The sequence below is a fragment of the Aythya marila genome, assembly GCF_965140915.1.
Source record: "Aythya marila genome assembly, chromosome: 23".
Lineage (NCBI taxonomy): Eukaryota > Metazoa > Chordata > Aves > Anseriformes > Anatidae > Aythya > Aythya marila.
This window is the reverse complement of record NC_139064.1, coordinates 71,280-91,677: the sequence shown is the minus strand read 5'-3', so window position 1 is coordinate 91,677 and position 20,398 is coordinate 71,280. Positions and strand designations below refer to the sequence as shown.

General features: G+C 45.8%; 1 protein-coding gene across 2 annotated transcripts in view; it reads right to left on the bottom strand.

Annotated features, from left to right (window-relative positions):
- The window catches only part of DIXDC1 (DIX domain containing 1), a 36,309-nt gene that overhangs the window by 5,122 nt on the left and 10,789 nt on the right, over positions 1 to 20,398 (bottom strand). The window contains exons 2-17 of one of the 2 annotated variants that reach the window (XM_082778105.1): positions 20,223 to 20,352; positions 19,359 to 19,484; positions 17,952 to 18,201; positions 16,626 to 16,733; positions 10,422 to 10,534; positions 9,106 to 9,254; positions 5,909 to 5,998; positions 5,749 to 5,802; positions 4,813 to 4,863; positions 3,626 to 3,730; positions 3,054 to 3,107; positions 2,429 to 2,521; positions 2,267 to 2,338; positions 1,759 to 1,845; positions 1,407 to 1,568; positions 1,217 to 1,283 (exon numbers count right to left, since the gene is read on the bottom strand). In XM_082778105.1, coding sequence (XP_082634231.1) covers positions 1,217 to 1,283; positions 1,407 to 1,568; positions 1,759 to 1,845; positions 2,267 to 2,338; positions 2,429 to 2,521; positions 3,054 to 3,107; positions 3,626 to 3,730; positions 4,813 to 4,863; positions 5,749 to 5,802; positions 5,909 to 5,998; positions 9,106 to 9,254; positions 10,422 to 10,534; positions 16,626 to 16,733; positions 17,952 to 18,201; positions 19,359 to 19,484; positions 20,223 to 20,352 — 1,711 coding nt within the window. Of the gene's footprint in view, positions 1 to 1,216; positions 1,284 to 1,406; positions 1,569 to 1,758; positions 1,846 to 2,266; positions 2,339 to 2,428; positions 2,522 to 3,053; positions 3,108 to 3,625; positions 3,731 to 4,812; positions 4,864 to 5,748; positions 5,803 to 5,908; positions 5,999 to 9,105; positions 9,255 to 10,421; positions 10,535 to 12,214; positions 12,801 to 16,625; positions 16,734 to 17,951; positions 18,202 to 19,358; positions 19,485 to 20,222; positions 20,353 to 20,398 lie in introns of those variants that run through there. The other variant, XM_082778104.1, reaches the window with a different exon arrangement.

Here is a 20,398-nt window from a genome sequence, read left to right as displayed (position 1 = left end):
TCACTTGCCTTCACTTGCAGATGAGTAGAGCAAAATGCTCTGATTGATCACCATCATTAAGGCGGAAGTTTATCTGTCACCTCCCACCTGCCCATTCAGCTTGGGCAGGATAGGTGTTTGTGCACAGATTTTTCTCTGTTGTTTGTATTTCTCTCCCTCTGGCTACTGCCTAGTTTCCTCTGCCCCTGCAATGTGCTGTGCCAAAAACTGAAGCAGGGGAACGTTCACATTGAGTGACTCTACAGTTTTAACTGCCCTAGCATGTAGAAAACAGTATGGGCACCAAGTCAAATGCTTTTTAATTAACAAATCTTCAGAGCCACCTCACAGACCTCTTTACACCTGAGGGATTCTAGGTTTGAAGCTGCAAGACTCAATTTTCCTGCTGCAGTGGAGGTGATGAAAGTCTGCTAAGGCTCAGTGAGAAAGGGAGAAATACAGCATGCATGCAGGGAATGCATGACAGTGGCTGATCTAATAACTGCCGTTTATGGGAGAAGGAGGAAAACCATCAACTCTTCCCCAAACCCCACTTCAGACTTCTGAGTTCCCCTCCTGCATTCCTCCACATGAAATACATCCAGACTAACCTGCTGAAAGGTGGCCTCTAAATTTCCCCAGTACCTGGAGTCCCCTGCAACCTCACAGACTTTCTAGGCAACATTTAAAACCAACCCCGGGGAAAAACAAACAAACAAAAAACACATGCACAAACAGCCTTCATAGTGAAAAGCAAACGTGGAGCTGCTGCAGCTGGAGCCAGGGAACATGGTGTCACAGAGGGCTGTGCTGTTCTGCATACATGAAAGGAGCCAGACATCATGCAGGAAGTAGGGGAGGAGGCAACTGTACAGTTACATGTCCACTAGATGGTGCAAACCAGCAGGGAAGCTGAATTTACGTTACGTTTCCCACTCATCCCAGGGGTAATTATTTGTCATAATTACTTCTACTGCTTTACTGCCCAAATGGCCCTGACAGATTCCCACTGTAAAGGCGCTTTGCAAACAAGCAGCTGTAGGTTGCCTCTGGTCCTTTTCCCCTGCAGTGAAGTCTAGCCTGTACAGCAAGCAAATAAAGATAGGAAAGTAAGCTCTGGTAAAGGGAATAAGCTTGGGGTGCCAGATTTTCAAGGGGTTGCTATGTCCTAGACTCTAGCTAAGAAATCTGAGCAATGAATTGAGCAGTGGGAGGGCAGGAGCTGAAAGGCACTTACTGGAGTTTGGAGGCCAGGAGTCTCTACACTCATTTGTTGCTCTGCTTGCTGGTGATTTTCCCCGGATCTAGGGTGTAAAGCCAAAATGGTGAGAACAGTGTCACTTCCCAGCTGGGAGTCATGTTGCTGGTAAACTCTGGGTTGTGTGTGAGGGACAGAAATCAAGAGCCAAACACTAGGAAACTTTTACCCTTCTCTCTTGCCTCTTCTGCATCTCCATGCGGTGTAACCGTTCCATCAGGCTGGAGATGCCCTGCTCCAGGCTGTCAATAGTGTGGTGCTGTGGGTCATGGCCACTGAAACTGTTCCTCAGACTACGAAGTGCATCACGAACAAGCTGCAAGTCATTTGTCTTGCCAAAAGAACACAAATTAATTAGATTATCTCCAGGCTGCTTTCTTCCCATCTAAAGCCACAGGCTTTATAAAAGGGAAAAACAAAACAAAACAATACAAAAAAAAAATTTAAAAGGTAACAGCTTCCAGGATACCTGGAACCTTTGCCTACATCTGGTTGGGAAAATGTCCCTTAAGTGCACTTACCCCTCGGTGGGCTGCAGGAGCAGCTCCTTTTCCTGCTGTCTGGAGGAAGCCATTGCTCTGAGCACTGTGACTGCTGTATGTCATCACCTGTTTGGTGGAAGATGCATGTGATGCTAGGAATGTTAGCGTTAGGAGTACACCAAAGATCCCAGTTTGCCATCTTCAAAGGGACAAGAGGGTATGACAACTTTCCACGTGAAAACTTTCTGGCCAGCACCTTCTACCAGGTAAATACACTCACTAAGGTGTGTGCTGGCAGTCCTATGGGACAGAGCACAAACTTCCCCGAGGATTTTGACACAAGGAGCTAAGCCAGAGAGCTCACTGCTGAGATCTTTGGTAAGCTGCATGCTTTGTAGGGTCTGCCTGCCTTGGTTAGGGCACAGACAAACAGACCGCGTTGAGCCTGGCCTCTCTGGGATGAAGATTTCTGGAGATAGGTAGCTAGAGGGTGCTAGACAAAAACATCACTCTGACAGTCTGATGGGTAGACCAAGGCTTCCCATACCTCTTCAGCTTCCCTCTTCATGCAGTGAGCTAGCAGGGCCTCTTTGTGCTCCAGCTCCCGCTCCAAATCCACCTGAAAAGGGAACAGAAGTTAACCTTATGGGCTCATTTTTGTGCTAGGTTGATGCTCTTAGGGCATCGGTGCAGCCCACCTGATCCATACCTGCTGGTAGCTGGCCTCAGAAAGCTGCCTTAGCATTTCATCCAGTTTGGTTTGATGCTGCTGTAAGTGCCGATCCTTCTGGCCCAGTTCCTTCTGTAACACAGGAATCAACGGGACAGCGAGTAAGGCTCACAGTCATCTCTCTTATGGCAGGAAAGATTGTGTATTCTGCCAGGACCAGGCTCCTCTACAGCTTGACCTACACAGTCTGTCTGCTTTTAGCTAAATGTTTGATCAGAGTTGCAGAGCCTTGTTTGTCAGGTCTTTGTTGCCTGAAGTCCCCTTGCCAAAGATCCACTACTGAGGCCAGACAACTGATGCAAAGAAAAGAGATTCTTGAGGGATCAGTAGGTGATCAAATGACAGAACCTAACCTGATAGGCTTGTGCACACATTAGACATTCAGCAAGCCATCACAGAAAAAACACGACAATGAAGAATCCACTATCAAAAGCTACCTGACCCCTCCACCTCATTACAAACATCCATGGCTATTGCCATTTCTTCACCACCCACAGTGCCACTCTCAGAGGTGACTGAGTGCCAGGGAGACAACAGTCACGTTCACAGGAGAACCACCAGATGCTGCCCCAGCAAAGCTCCCAGAGAAGAGAGGTTCCATTACTTTGTATTCTGCCAACAGCCGGTTTCTCTCTTCAATCTTCCTCTGAAGGTCAACCTGCAGAGAAAAACAAATAGTTGTGAGGTCTCATATTCCTTGGGAGTTACTGCAAACCTCTTTGCTCCTTGCTAAAAGGAGACCAAACAGCTGCAGGGTTTGAGGGAGCTGATGTTTAAGGACAGCAACCCTATGAACAGGGCAGCTCCTTCCTTGCACTGTCCACTCCAGGCAGACACTGCATCACAGCTCCACCTGTCAAAGCGCCACTTGCTAAGCAGGGAGCACGATGAGGAAGGAACAATCCAACTGCACTGAAAACACCATGGAAAGCCCCTCCCTGTCTCAGCTGAAGGCCTTGGAGGACAGGAAGTGGGAGTGAAGAACAGGGAACTCCAGCAAGCCGGACAGCTGGCAAGCAGCCTGCAGTGTTTACTGTGCAGAGACCTCTGACTGGTCATTCCATCTCCCACGACCCCAGGAACTACGCTGCAACCACCAACTACATCCTCTGGCTGCTGGAGCCTCCAGGGCCCCTAGTCTCTTCCCAAAATAACCTCAGCAGCACAGTGACTCACATTCTGGTTGTGCAACTCCTCCTTGTCCATGTTGGCTCTCAGCAGCTCCTGCTTTAGCTGAAGAACTGAAGCGTCCTGTTGAGCCAGCCTTTGCTGGAGAGCATCCTAGGAAAAGACATCATCTATAGGAAAAGTGCTTGTATAGGAAGGTGCAGACAAATGCAGAAATCCTTCCATGGGAAGTCACCTAGAGCAGTAGCATGACATGTTGGCTATGCACAGTGCTGAAGGGTTGCCAAGGTCCTGAGAGAGCAGGAGATAACAGAGATGTCTGCCCCAACAGGCTCCTAGAGTCTTTCTGCCTTGCTCTTGCCCAGTAGTGGTTTCCCTACCAACATTTTAGCTGTCTTTGACAGAGGGATTTCTGTGCTGCTGCCTGAACTTCCTGCTCCAGAAATGTCCTGACAATGTGCCCTTATGGAAAAAATAGCAGTGTCTTCAAGGGTCTTTTCAGTGGCCTACAGCTTGTGTCTCCAGCCACACATCTGCAACATCCAGAGGGGGGTAAGAGGCCAAGGTCAGCCAGGGACAAGTTAACTTAAGCTCTGAGCATGACCTAATTGTGCAATGAAATCCTCTCTGAAGAGGCCAGAGTGAGGACTAATTCTGCACCTTTCATTTCGTATTACCCAGAAGCTGAGAGCTCTACCTTGGAGAGGTGCTGCTGTCTTCCTTCACAGAAGCCTGACAGGCAGCTCTAAACATACCTCTGTTCAGGAGTCGACTATGGTGAGTTTGTAACTCTAGAGGGATAAACTGAACAAACAAGCCAAAAAGGTGAAAAATGCTGCAGCTGAAGAGGACAAGGATGCCTCCAAGCTCTTTTGCCTCTTGTCAAGAGTTCACTGGGCCAACCCTACTGTGCACACCCCAGGACAGTGGAAAAACAAAGTCATAAGAACCAAGCAGGAATCCCATGCCTCATATTTTGCTTAGGTGAAAAAGAAAATAAAGGTGACTTTGGACCATAATCCTACAGAGACAGAACCCACAAGACCTAACTCCTTGTGCCTGTCTCAACTGCAGGAAACAGCACATAGGATCCCCCACCTAAAACTCCCCTAATATAGCTCCGTCCCCTCTTTGGGATTCCTCAGATGTGTATGGTTGCTGCTTGCCCTACTCCTGGGCTGCAGCAGTCCCCATGGCTTTACTGTTTGTACTTCACGAAGAGTGCCTTTCCTCACCTTTATCCCCTGTAGGTTTCGAGCTTCTTGTTTGCATTTCAACAGCTCCTTCTGTAAATCCAAAAGAATTTGATTAAATGGCATCTTGTCACCCCTTCAAAATCATCTCAAGTCAGTGTTCTCTCTCCCCAGACACATGCTTCAGACAAAAGTACACCCCACTTCTTCCTACAGATCAAAGAGCATGACAGACCCTGAGACCCCTTAATGAGTTACAGCCATGGCAAAAAAAACCTGAGCAGCTCTAAGTCCCTGCTATTAAATGCATGAGAAGAAAAAACAAACAAACAAACAAACATTCTTCATCCCCCAAATCTGTCCTTCAGGCCAATGTCAAGTACTTCGCTCCCAGAATCAGAGCTGGGCCTAGGGTCAGCATCAGCAGAAATTTGACTAAGGCAGGTTTGACAGGACAGGTTATTTACTACATTTATCTGCTACTTGTTTTTATTCAGATATGGCTAGAGATTTAACAGCTGGCCAGAGAAAAACATTTTGAGAAGCTACTACAACCTGGATCTCTCCAGCTTCAAGAGCATGCAGGCAAATCTACTTCAGGGTACATTTAAATTCAGGTAATACTTAAACATTTGTTTTCTTAGAAACAGCCTTTACTAGCAGCGGCTTGAGGCAAACTGGGGAAGTAGCAGGCATTTTTCTGATGCTATCCCCACAAATTTTTATTAGCCACTGTATCCGTATTAGTGGTTAATGGATATATGGGTATAATGGGTATGTGGATATAATAAACACCTCCTAGCCAAGTACCTTTAGTGCTCTCCAGGTCAGTAAATTTGGGTTTCAGGTTTTTAGGGACAGGTTCCACACAGCAGGAGATGGGTACAGAGCTGGACTCTAACGCAACATGCACCTCACCCCTGCACCCCCTCCCCCCGACCCCAAACCTCTTTTCTCTTCATCTGCCCATCCTCTAACCTTTAGGTCTTGATTTTCTTCCACACTCTGGTCCAGACGACTTCGGATTATGATCTGAACACAAAACACCATGGTTACTACTGTGCAAAACACCTGTCTGTGGCAGAATGTTACCTGAGGTTGTTCGATCAGAGAAATGGAAGCATAGCAATGTGCTCACCAGCTGCTCTTCAGGGCAGGCTCCATGCTCACAAAGTTCAAAGGATCCTTCCTGCTCATCCTCAGGTAAAGATCCATTGAGCAGCAAAGCCTGGGAAGATGAAGAAAAAATCTCTTTAGACAATTCAAAGGAAAATAACTGCAATAACAGATTTGAAGTCCATAGCAAAGATACTGATCCGTGCTTACATGGTGAGGCTTCTGATTTGGAATGAGACTGAAGTGTCTGTCCCCTGCTGAAAGACACAGTTCTAACCACATATTTACAACAGACCTTAGAAACATGATGTGCAGGGAAGCCTAATGCTGTTCTGTGCTAGAAAAGACCAGGACACCTCCAGAAGTGCCATCCAAGTGAGGGAAAAGCCCTCACCCACACAGTAAAAATCTTAAGCTAGACCCTGTGCTTAATACTGTGCTTCTATCAGCCTTTAACTCCTTCAGCAGCTCCAAAGTAGCCCATGTTTGCAGAAAGATGCCAGAATTTCCACAGTAAACCACATCCAGCCTGAAAAAGGGAAAATCCTGCACTGTAGGAAGTGTGACAGGCATGACTGCTCAGATAGCCAGCAGAGTATGCCGTACCAGTTTGCTCTAGCTGGTGGCATTTACGTTGACCTTTCTGTCTCTCACTCCCAGGACTCAAAGACATTTGGTATTTGCCAGGATGTTACACCAGTCAATAATTTGATGTCTTTTTTTTTTTTTCCCAGTTAGTTTTCTGTTTTATTTCTATTTGAACTTCACAGCTACAGACAAAATATCCCACTTGCAGCAATATTCCAGCTCAGCTCCAAAAGACGTCGAGGCCGACAGGTCGCGTTCTGCCTGCTGACAGAATCTCCCATCAAAGAGCTGCAACTGCTGCCCAACAGCAGACAGACAGCAATCTGTATTCAGTTAATGCAAAGGCTCATCGGGAAACTGTTCTGTGAGGGCATCCCAAAGCCTGCCCAGCAGGACATTCAAGCAGGAATCAGACAGGAACAGAAAAAACTGTCATGGTTTTAGCTCCTTATGTGGCAGACATATATCAGGTCCCTGATATTTCAATCAAACTCTCGTGAACTGGTGGCTGTGAAATATTGAGCAAGAAGGGGGAAGAAAAAAAAAAAAAGATCAATTAATCAAATCCAATTTCTTGGCTTGCAACAACAGCTGCATCTTCCTGCTCCCAGGGAATCAGGGGGCAGCAATGCCAGCTGCTCGCCCTCAGTCCTGAAACGTGGGGCTAGGGTGGAGGAGCAGGACATGCCAGTCCTTCCCAAGCTATCTCTCCCTGCTCCCAGTGGGCACATAATGTGAGCGGATTTTACCAGTGCACCAAGCATCTATTTTCTTTTGGAGCCTTTTGTCTCCTTCCCATTGTCCACGGGGAAAGCACCCTCCCGGCTGCCTATGCTTCTCACACAATCTCTGCTTTGTTTACTGGCACATAAATATTTACAATTGAAAGCCAGTATGGTTCCCAGCACAAACAGAAAGGAATATTCCTGAGAGAGTTCAGGGTCTTTACCATATGGATCAGAGGCTCTACTCCCCATGCAGAGTCACACAAACTCACACAAATGTGTTGGGCTGAAGGTCACTTGGTCAAGGAGGGACTGAACAGGGCAGTGAGAAAAAGATCCCACAAATAAATGGTCCTGGGAGGAAAACGTGCCAAATATTATAGTTCAGCTAAGCTCACTGAAAGACTGATGCAAGCCTGCGTGACCCCTGATCAGCTCTGTGAACTTGATTGATTTCCCAACATTCCTTGTCTCCCTGCATTACTTCCGATCACAAATCACAGAATGACTGCTCTATTCTTCCAGGCTGCTAATAAAACCCACAGGCTGCTAAGTGTCCTGGGGAAGAATGGGAGCCCCAGCCCATGGGAAAATACTGCTGCATCTTTATCGTTTTGCACAGTAACATATGTGCTTAGTAGGGTGATAGCGCACTCAGGGCTTAGCATAGCATCACAGGACAGGGCACCAGGCCAGCGAACCCAGCTACAACCTGGACTCCAACTGAAAGACAAGCTGATAATAATCAACTTCTAAACACAGGCTTTGTTCTGGCTTTTCTGCAGGGGTTCCTTGAGCAGGTGCAGAGAAGGGTGACGAAGCTGGTGAGGGGCCTGGAGAACAAGTCCTATGAGGAGCAGCTGAGGGAGCTGGGCTTGTTCAGCCTGGAGAAGAGGAGGCTCAGGGGCAACCTTATCGCTCTCTATAGGTACCTCAAGGGAGCCTGTAGCGAGGTGGGGGTTGGTCTGTTCTCCCACGTGCCTGGTGGCAGGACGAGGGGGAATGGGCTTAAGTTGTGCCAGGGGAGTTTTAGGTTGGATTTTAGGAAGAACTTCTTTACTGAAAGGGTTGTTAGGCATTGGAACAGGCTGCCCAGGGAAGTGGTGGAGTCACCTTCCCTGGAAGTCTTCAAAAGACGTTTAGATGTAGAGCTTAGGGATATGGTTTAGTGGGGACTGCTAGCGTTAGGTCAGAGGTTGGACTCGATGATCTTGAGGTCTCTTCCAACCTAGAAATTCTGTGATTCTGTGATTACCTGCATTTGGTGTGCCCTTAAAATCTACCTAAATACCACTAGTCAAGACCATTGGCCTTTAGTCTCCATAGCTTTATCTCTCTTTCTGTAGTCCTCTTTTTCCCTCCCCACCAAATATGAGCCTCAAATTACATCAACACAGTTTTGGAGAAACCTGAACTAAAACCAACAGAAAAGGCTCTATCTGAATTGCACAAACTGATGTTAGATTCTTTGAAACGCTGGTAAATATGCAGGCACTGGGGAAATTGCAGCCATGCTTCCTCCCAGTCTAGTCTCTCTTGATTAAGCATGGTATGTAATGATGGGGAACATCCTAAATATTGCAGGTAAGGAAGATATTAGAGTGTGTGTTAGGTGCTTATGACAAAGCACTATCAAATACTCCCTTGTTCCCAGGGAAGTCATCCCACGGGGCATGACAGGGAAGAGCCACTGTCCCCACTAACTGACTGACTTTTGCACAGTCACTGCAGGAGACCTTACTGGGCCAGGACTCTCACTCAGCTGTCAAGTTCCAGGCCAGTGTCTCAGCTGCAAGATAACCTATCTGCCAGATAGATTTGGTAGAGAAAAAAAAAAAAAAAAAAAAAAAAAAAAAAAAAAAAAAGAGTATGTAGGGGAAATCTGGCTGAAAAGAAAATCTCTTACCTGCAAACCTGATATCATCTTCTTTGCTTCCTCCATTTCCTTTTCCAAATGGTCCTGTTGTTCCAAAAGCTGCTCCTCCCATGAATTCTCTAAATGTGACACAGGGTTCCCTGCTTGCCAGTCAGGCTGGAAGTGAGATTCTGTCTCTTCTGGAAGAGAAACAAACTGAATGTGGTCATGACAGACAGCGATCCAAAAGAGACTTGCACAACACAGTAATTGCCTGCTGTCCACAATGTCAATCACTGCCAAACTAGCATGTCTTCTAGCTGCTATTTATGCCTCATTTTTCACACAAAGGAAACTTTCCTGAGCACACGTAAATCAAAGATGATTGGCATCCTCCCCCTTCATTAACTTGCTGGATCTGATGAGTTTGGATGAGGACTAGTCACAGGAATACCTGCTACCTTGTTGATGAAAGATGAAACTGGCCAGTGCTGTGCATCCACAGACATGCAGCTGCAGTACCCTGCTGCAGGAGCAGCAAGCAGACACAGTGCTGCTGCTAAAAATACAAGGAAGAGCCCCAGCCTGCCAGCTACCCCACCTGCTGAGGTGGTCATCAAATACTTTCAAAGGAGCACTGAGGTAGGTTATACTGTCTGAGGTAGCAAATCATTTCCTAGGAGAGCTTCTGTTGTTTGCTCTTGGGATGGAAGCTAACCAGGAAGGGCTATTATTAGGCTATGTCCCTGAAAAGAAAAAAAAAAAAAAAAATCATTTCAGGAACTTCTTCAAAAAGACTTCCTTCAATCTGTATGAAAATTTCAAATGCAAACTGACCGTATCAGAGGGCATTTGTGGCAACACAACGTTGAGTTCAATGCAAAAGCCACAACAATACTTCAATAGTTCAATTCCTTGCGAAAAGTCACTCATCCTGTGTACAGACACACTGTACACACAGACGCTTACACAAAGTGAAGTTCTGCATTATGGGCTTTACAGTTTTCCATGGACTGTGTCTTTAAGGGGATTTTGAGAGTCTTTTTTTCCTTCTCTCAATACAGCCAAATGATGCTGTGATGAAAGCATCACCCTACAGTGAAAGTTAAACATGGCCCCTAATCCTTCTCCAGAGCTTTTTTGTTTTCCAAGCATTAGCTAGCAAGCCTCACAGACATTGACTGTACAACTGTTGCCAGACATGGCATCACTGCAGTGCTCACAGTTTTGAGATTTAGGTTTACAAAGCAATACCCAGCAACCTATTCTCCACGTTCATTTCAGTCTCTGGGGAACTTCCCAGCAAGTTTGTGATGCAATCAAAACCCAATAATAGTGTGAGCTGTGAAGCATTTTCAGCAAGCTACCTGTTTTACTTTCTGTTTCTTCAGTGTGGATAATCACATATCCTGCTTTCTCCTCTGACGGGGTTACAGTGGATTCGCTCTTTGTGCTATGGATAGGACTGGGTGATGCGAGACTGCAAAGGAAATGAGAAACAGTTATTTCAGAGTGCTGATCAACATCACCCTTATCTAAGATAAAAGTAAATATGCAGGAAGTCTTGTTGTCAGAATTATCTGCATACCAGGGAAGCCAGTAAGAAACCAAACTTGGCATCTAACTTTTCAATCACTCTACATCAGTGTGACAGCAAGCTAATTGTTAAGCAACCCAATGTGTCTCTTCATTTTCCTTAACAGAAAGTTTGCTGCTTCCACAGAACTTACAAACACTCACACAGGGATGAGACCACACTTTAAGGTCTGCTCAGAAACAATTTGCTGCAAGCCTTCTATGCATGTTGGAAGCTAAACAAAAAGCCACCCTGCTTTCTTCATGTCTCACCCCTGGGTTTCAAAAGCACCCCTGCAATCAGAGAACAAACTTAAAAATATTTTGTTCTTGGATTTTCTAGTCAGATAACACTCATTTGTGTTCTTAGGTTAAAAGTTCTTTAAAGTACCCAAATATTTTCAGTGGAGTCATCTCAGCTGACTGTGAGGTCCAAACACAACCTTTTTTTTTCTGAAATTCTTCTTACGCACATCACCCAGACAACAGGACAAGGTGGCTGAAGCTCACTGACCCATTCAACATACCTCCAAAGTCTCAGGAACTAATCCTTGCTAGTGTGAGGAGGAGTTAAGTTTTCATTCTCCACAACACAGAAACAAAGGGCAGAAAACAAAAAGGAAACAATGTGGAAAAATAACAGAATAGGTTCAGAAAAATAAGAAGTTTCAGCAGCTTGCCCTCCACATCTTTCCAGCACTGCTGCTGCATACTCTGCAGCTCTCCCAGAATCTGAAAAGCCTTGCAATCGAGATGAAAACTACTTGCTTGCAGCTCTGTCTAGTCCACTCCCACAGGCAGTGCTAGCTGAGTTCTCGTTTATGTTACAGAGCTTCAAACCATCTAGTTTAAAAGGTCCAAACTGAATGGACATTCACCACGTTAAAGGAAGAGATGAAGACAACTTACTAAATGCAAGAATAACCACCTTCTAATGGGGATCTGTAACAGTCACAGTACCTGTCCTGTCCTGCTGAAGTAGGGTGTGTGTGATCATTAAAGGCCTCCAAGTCACCTGGCTTTGCTCAAAGATTTACCTTCAGGAAGACTAACTCCATTACAGGACTCCTTCACTAGGCACACGTTGTACACGCCACTTGTAACCAGCCGCTTGCTCCTGCTTGCCACTGAGTGACACAGTGAAAGTGCCACTGAAATGCACTCGGGTGCCCGATGAAGCAGTGCCACAGGTCAGGTTGCCCCACTCATTATCCCATCAGTGAGTTAAAGCTGAAAACATTGCTATGCTTTTTGTATCAGTCACCAAGCCCATCTGAGGATGAAATATCCACTCATGTGATTTTCTCTTTAAAGTACATCACAATTCATGATTAGAACATGCAGAAATAAGTGCTGGGAAATTAAAGCTATTTAACTTTTATGATGCAAACTGTTACACTTTATTCCTTTTACCACTGTTTGGCTTCTTAACCTATATATCCTTGCTCAGCTGAGTCCCAGAGCTGTCAGTGCCTGCAGAGTCAAAGCTTTAGGGAAACAGCTCCAATGATAAGCTCCAACTCCCATAATTTTAATAAACACCCCACCCCTGCTGTTTCAAATGACAATGGCAACAATCGCTCACCATTTGACTTGTTTCCCTCCCATGATCCCACTTTAACCTTTCGCCTCACAGGATCCGTTTCCTGGGGAGCCTCAGGATGCTGGCTACAGACATGCCTCGTTCGTCCACCAGCTCAGAAATTCAGCGCAGAAGATGCCAGCTCCTGTCAAACTACCGGAGGAATATTTGCCAATCTTCACGTTATCTTGAAAAGATTCACAGCCAAAAAAAACTCAGGGTCTTTGCAAGAAGCCACCTGATGGCAGATCAGCAGTCCCTGTGCACAGATTTGCTTCCAGAGCCAGGGGAATTCTGCAGCCCAGGTTTTGCTTTTGCTGATTTTCCTCTTGGGTTATTTGTCTCTTGCTGCTGCATTTTGGTCAGCCGCACACCCAGTTGTTTGCATCACCCGGACTGATCTGGATTGCCGGTGGCATTTCTCAGCCCATTCTGCCCTCTTCAGATTCCCAGCACCTGCTGCAGATGCCAACCAAGCGCCGAGAGACGCTGCAAGCAGTAGGTTCCCTGCTCTTCCAGGCTTGGATGCTGCCTTGGAAGACGGCATGCAGCACTTCTCAGCCCTCTGCACGGCTTCTTCTTGCTGCTATCTCCAGCTCCCTCTCCCTCCTGCTGTCACACAGGCTGTGCCTTTTCTCCGAGCAGCCTGGCTTGGCGTGGGGGAGGGAAGGAAAGCTGGTGGAAGGGGAGGAGAGAGGGAGGAGGGATGCGTGAGGGGCTCGCTGGCCTGGGAATCAGGCTGATTTGGGGAAATTTTCCATGAATCATTTCTATTGCCTTTGCTGATTAGAGCTGCTGTCCCTGGAAATCTGCTCTTCAGGCTGTGAGCTCTCCAAAGTGTTACTGCTGGTGCCAGGCCGGAGATGCTGCCCTGGGACGGATCCAGCAGCAGCACCATGAGATGGAGGGGTGGCTGCTGCTGCCACAGAGCAGGGGCTTCTTTATGTGGCTCACAGCTAAGCTAGCACATTCCTGGCTATAAGGGAAGAGAAACAAGCATCTTGTTTTCATCGCCAAGCCTGGTGTCTGCAGAGGACAGCCCCAGGAGCTGGAGGTCGGGTTGCTCCCAGTTTCTGTTGGCAGATCACCAGCCGAAGCTAAGAGCAAGCCCAGTCCTTGTGAGCACCAAGGAGCCAAAGCAAAATACAGAATATTGCTTCTGTTGAGCCTTATTTCTGAGCACCAGGCAGTGCCTGGTGCCCTGTAACAGGACAACGTATTCCCGATTTCGTAAGGCTCAGTATAAATAGATCCTTCCCCACTTGGCAGTTCCTCCCGCAATTCAGCGGCCAACCTCTGTGTTTGCAATTGCTGTGCTTCTGGTTAACAGCATCGGATGCTTTTTCACCACAAAAGCCCCAATCTGTTCTCTCCTTGCTCATACACAAGTGCTCTGACTGGAGGCTACAGAAAAAGTTCTCCTGCCTGGCAGCCTGGAGCTGTTCCCCAGATGAGCACTGCATGCAAAAAAAAAACAAAACAAAAACCAAAAAACAGTATCATTACCCCAGCCCTCAAAGCTATGGTCTAACCCTTTGAGGACAGAACCTGCACCTTGTGCATCCCTCCCAGTCTCTCTCCTGGGCCTTGCTGCTGCTAGAGACAATGCTGTTTCCAACCCACATCCCCAAGGTAGCAAATCCACACACTGGATGGGGAATATTCCCACTCTCAAGATATTGCGATTAAAATTTAATTATGTCTCACTGCATATTCCCAGCTTTAATTAAAATTGTTTTAGCTCCAGCTTGATGCAATCTCTGATCATTTCCTGTTGAGCTCGCAGTGGCTGACTGTGCATCCCCATAGCACAGGATTAGCAGAGCTCTAGGAGAGGAAAAATAACGGGCAGGCTGCAAAGGCTCGGGGCTCTGTTCTGCTCCTGATCTATATGCGCACAGAGTGGATCAAAAACGATCTTGGGCTTTCAAGATCCATAATTCCAGATAAAAAGCAGCTCCCATCAATGAAATTAACCAACATAAAGACTGTTTGTCTGCTTTTTTCCTTACTTATTCCCGAGCCCCACATACTTAGCTTTTCTAGAATTAGAGCACAGTAAAGCTTTGCCAAGCACTTCAGCCCTCGCTATTTCGGCCCTGGGCCTCTATCCACCCACATCAACTCACATCTGGAACACCTACAATATGAACCGTGCTCCAATGTGGAGTTGTGCTATTTCACCCTGGAAAACAAAACCGTTTTTATAAGTTGCAAGGAGAAACAGACTAAAAAATAGAATAATTCTTACTGAAAAAGATAAATCAAGATAACTCACTGTAGATTTTTTCAACTACATCGTGGAACATGTTCTGAATTCACATTAAATAGAAAATTGTGGAAGTTAATTATTACATAAAGGCTCTTACTGTGTTATTGCCCTATCAGGGATAGTATCACTATTACCATATGGCAAGAAAACTCATGGCATTGTATGAGAAAAAACAAAGCAATGTAGGATGTGCACATAAAGTTTCATTCACCAGCGAAATGGAGTCACAAACAGATAAACAACTGTTGTCCAACAATACCTGATAGGGTAGGAAAGTACCTGTAAAATAGGCTACCTTAACCCGAACAAGGAGTGGAGGGAGGCAGCCGGTGTCACTCACTGTCCTACTGAGATCACAGTTCAAGAATCAACAAAGTCCTGTGACATTCATCAGCCATTAAATTGTGTGGCCAGGACCAGAATTTTTCCATCCTCCCTCGAATGACAGCTTCAAAGTCCACTCTCTACTGACATCATGTGGAGGCAGTGGTCCAGTACTGGCTCACATGGAGTTTCCACACCCATCCAAATGTTTATGTCTGTATTTAAAGCAGACCTCACGCTGATACAGCAAATTTTGAGCACAAGTACAAACTATTCTGTTTTTTCTTTGTTTGTTTGTTTGTTTGTTTTTTTCCTTCCATCTAATCTGTTGAACTAAGTGACACTAATGCTTAGGTACTCAGAGGCCTCCTTGCACTATGGGAGCATCAAAAGTGGCCCAAGAAATCTTGTGGAGAAATCCTGCTTGCTGAGAAACTATCAGGGCCAATCTGCCCCAAGAAAATCAACCTCCTCACTCCTGCACGAGAAGGGAAAATAAAAGTGCCCCGTTGAGGCACTTTCGAGGGATGGTCCAGGCAGGACAAGGAGGCAATGAATGAGAGCTGGTACTTACACTGGGGTTAAGAAACCGAATCGAAGATCTGCAGCCATGCCCATGCAGCTCTAAGTGTGTTCCAGAAGAGCTTAAATGGAACAAAGCATCATACCCAGAGGGAGAGCAAATACGTTCAGTCATACAGTCTTTTGTTTGCAAGCTAGTCTCTAGTTCTCCGGGGAAAAAGGGCTGTCTTTTACTCTGAATATACCCACAGTAAATCAGCTGCTACTCCACAGTACAGTTTTTATTCTGCTGTCCCTTCAGCTACACTCTCTCCTATATCCATGAAAATAAAACAACATAGCCACATGTCCTCCTTCTCCTCTCACTGCTCAAGTAAATAGGGACAAGAGTTTTCATTTCTGCCCCAAAGCAAAGGGGAGTGAGAAGAGCCTGTAAGGCACCGCTGTAACGTGTTGTGACTGGCACACACTGCCCAGGTTCTCATTGCAAGTTATACTGTCTCATACTGGAAATATGTTATATCCTGCCATTCTAGCCAATCCTGGGTTCTACAGGTCCCATTTTTTAGAAACCCTCCGCTTACCCCAGCCTGACCTTGCTTAACTTGGGCAGTCAAGAATCGCAGTCAAGGCTGCAGACTGTTTATAACGCAGACCACATACTTCTCAGGATCCAAGTCCTACTTTAAAGGGCAAAGCCAACTCTCACATAAACCGTAGTGAGCTCTAACTTTTGGGACTTCACAACAGCATGCAGGAGATTTTTCAGTTACACAATTTAATGTGAAAGTCTGGGGGATAGAAGGCTAAGTGAGATACCTGTAAATCTAGAGACAATTAAAGGTGATGGATGAGGGCACGATGGCAATGAAGACACAGCTACAGATCTCCTCGAGACTGTAGGCTTGGATTAAAGACTGGTGTACTCCTGTAACTACTGTTCAAATCCACATGCCTGTCACCTCCATGTGCCTGTCACCTTTAGCTGTGTGTTTCCTGATCCTATTCCTCTGGTCTCCAGGAGGGACACTTGGAGCAACTGTAACTCAGAAGTTCCTAGCTCATATCTATGTGATCGCATCATGGATGAGACCAATGTCATCTATGGAAAAAATGACAGTAAACCACTTCTCCATGCTGGTTCCCAGGGTTTCATTCTCCTGATCAGACAGGAGACTCTACACTGGGAATCCTCTTTTCTTTGAGAGCTAATCAGATCACAATGACAAAGGGCATTTTAAGGAATGCCAGACAAAGGAACACAACAGGACAAATCTGGGCAATGAAGTTCCTTACCTGGAGGAGTGGGACTCCAAGGCAATATTCTGCTGCCCTTCGTACTGCTGCACCAGTGCCCGGACACTCCAGTAGGGGTTTTCAATCTCTTCGTCCATGCTGCTGTTTCTGGAGATAAATATCACAAAATGAGTGAAGGCTCGTGAAGAAGGAGCAGGAATGCTTCTGGTCTCCAAGGAGGAGGGGAGGAAAGCTAATGAATGGAAGGCAGGAAGGGGGGAACCACTAGAAAGCTTCCCATTAAGAAAGTTCTCCCATCAGGGAGCTTCATCTCATCTTCTTGGTGTGAGGGAAATGCAAGCAACCACAAAGTCCCCTTGTAAACTCAACCCTTATTCTGTGACTAGAAAAACAGAAAAGCTCTGTGAAGGCAAGGAAAATAACAGAATCTGCACACAGAATGAGGACTGGCTTTGCTGAAGATCTCCTGACCTGATGAATTTGCAAGAGAAACCTTTAATATTTAATTTATCAACAAAATATACCATTTCGGTCTCATTTCCAAATTACTTCATGGGTAGTCCCTTGAGCCAATCTAACATGGGCAAATGACCTTCAGCTGTGTAAATGAAACCCTCAAAAGACAGCCATCTGGCTTCCATTTAACTGTCATTACTATTATAATCCACATAGCACCTTTTGCAAGTGTTAAATGTGCTTTTCAGAATTACACATTCCTTCTGTACGTGGATCATTTCCCCTCATTATCACCACAACTCCTCCACTTCCATGGAAGGATGCATCAGCTGATTAACAGCACACAACACTGCATCTGCCTACACAGCAGTAAGTGGAACATAGGGGTGAACAGCAACACAGAAAACCACTTTGTACAACAGAACCAACACCACAATTCTGGCAATAACTGCTCCCAGAGCTGTAAGTAGCACCTGTAGTTAAGACGTTTGTTTTGTTTCACTCAAAATGGGAATGTCTGCAAGTAAACAACACCAAGAGGGCACTATCCTCAGTGTGAATTAGGATAAACGAGGCAGCAGAGCTCCCTCTGGCTTAGCCAAAAAGAACTGTTCTTTTTCTGTGAACTAACGCAGGTCCAACAGTTGTTTTGCCGTAAAATCCATAGAGGACCTGGGATGCCTGCAGTTTTCATTATGAGGCATCCAGCATAGATCAGTTGTCCCTTTTGTTAGGACACCACCAATTTAGGTTTCAGTGAGGCAGAAGTGATTTTTCTCTACATGTTCACTGAATAGGAATACCTTACATCAGGAACTGTTGGGATAAAGAGACATCTACTTAAAAGGGAACGGTGTCCACCTGACAACACAACTTGACCTCTAATAATCAGGAATAAAAAATCATTACCTCTGTCTGTGCCGGAAAACATCCCGGCCAGATTGCAAGACATCTTGACGAACATCTGCCAGAGCTGCCACCGCCCCTTGGGCCACTGCAGCAGCTGAGCGAGGCCTGTGGCTGGCAGACAACGCTGACGAGCTCTTCCCCGTCACGCCAGCAGCGCTGTGATTCATTGCTCTTCCCGAGCCCGGCTTGAAATGAGCAGCTAAGGCAAGGATCAGCCTCATGATAGATTTCAAGTTCCCATCGACAATATCTGCACGAGGCAAATAAAATCAAGGAGGGTAATGTTAACGTCAAGTCCCACCAGAGCTGCTTCTGACCAACAAGCATGAATGTAATTAAACCCAGCAGGACCGTGCCAGTAAATAAGGACTATGCAAAAAGGACTGAGTTACAGCACTCATACTTAGCTCTGCTCGTTTTGCACAGAGCAGCAAACCAACTGCCACCAACTGATTCCAAGTTTCAGTGCTTTGAACAGACTTGAGCCTTCCCTCTGCGGCCATTTCCAGCTAATAGTCCAGTTAAATGACAGCATACTATAATTACCAAAAGCTCCATCGATGTCTACAGCAGTGACTGAAGGCAACCATTGTATTGGCAGCCACTCCAATTAGCACACGGGATTTGTAGTTCTTTTTTAAAACTAAAGACCGGAGAACCAGAGAATAAGGTACCCTATTTCTTTAGTAACAGGGTACCTTAAACTGTTTGTAGCACCTTCCGAATGTTAATTAATCAGTTTTAATTATCTCACACGAGGCATTTCCCAAAACCTCTAAACCAAGAGCTTGTATTCTTCTGCTAACAAGGGTGATGCACTCCATACAGCCTGTCTCAGTATTTTCCCACCTTCCTCTCTCATCTGAAGGGCCACAGTGTCCCCTCCCAGGATCCTGTCAGAACAGGATCAGGGGCAATTTTCTACCTCAAATCCTCCTTCCCACCCCCCGCCCCAATCCCTGTGATACATGATTAAACTATGCCATAAATATGTGATTTTGCATATTGGGTTTTCTCCCTATTTGCAGGCGATTGGAAAGAGCATCAGAGGTTGCCAGCAGACCAGAAATATTTTTCCTGTGGCTCACTCCACATTAACAGGTTTACATGTCCTTTAAATGAGAGATTTTAAGTCTGTATCCCCTGTTACACCATCACTTGGTCTTCTCATTGCTCAATGAAAGAGGAAAAGGCACTTTGGTAGCAGCACAGTGCACAAGAACAAAAACCAGTCGAGAATACAGTATCACGCAACCCAGAACCTGTTACTAAGCCACAGGGGAGGGAGGGGAAAAAACAACCTCCCCACAAAATAACACATTATCTGTTTCTGTTTGATATGAGGCAAAAATAGAACTGGGTGTTCAACATGTTGAATTATATGTGTCATCTGCCAGGGGCAAGTACCTTTTGCTGATGTCTGATGCATGCGGATCTTTTTTGACGCCACGAACTGTAAGACTTTCTCCACATTTTCCCTCATCTCCTGCTGGCTGGTAGGGTTGACCTGGACGCCATTCAACTTCTCACCAGCTAAAGAAGTGAAAAGAAATTTATTAGAGGGGATACTGCTTAGTGCTGCCTCAGGAACTGCTGTAGCTGTGGGGGTCAACTTTATGTCTTGTCAGACTGTGAGGAGACATGCATGATTTCTTGTCCTGCTTAAGATACTCAATACTAGGAATAACTATATTGGAGGCAGACCTTGCAGTATATTGTCTGAAAAGGGGCATTTTTATGCATACTTCATTATTTTATGATTACTCCTGAGTCACTGTGACCTTCTGTGTGGAAATATTAGACTCTTTTGCTGAGAAACAGACAGCATTATCCCCCAGAGCTGCTGCTGCTCTCTCTTCTTATAAATATCAGTATCTCAGCAAGCAGTTCACTCTTCCATAAATGCCATGCACTAACACCATTCCTCGACATGGCAAATCCTTTCATGACTCCATTCCAGCCTTGTGGGGGTTAACACGGTCCCTGATCAGTTCTGGCGTCTCTGCCACAGGTTACCTTAGAGACCACATACACAGTTCAAAAGGTCTGCAATGTGGCTGCGTTGTAACTGACTGCTAACACATATGGACCCAATAGAATTGCCTTTATGATTTGCTTTATGATTGTTTTCTTTTAACATGAGCCCTCCCCCAAGCTCTGATGCTCATTAACGTCCGCCAGTCTGCCTGACAGATGTCGGAGCCAAGGCCAGCTTTTTACACAAGATCTAAAACTGCACAATGAAAAACAGTGCCATATGGCATTACTGACCTACAATCTCAATAAGTGAGGCAAGGATGACTCCATCTCTGAGATCTTGTCTCAAGTCCTGGACTGGCTTTATTGTTGGCTTCTTCTTCAGCTGGGAATTCACCCAGGCCACATATGCCTGTAGCTGTTGCTGAAAATGGAAAAGAAACCAAAATGTTTGCACATCATTGCCTTTT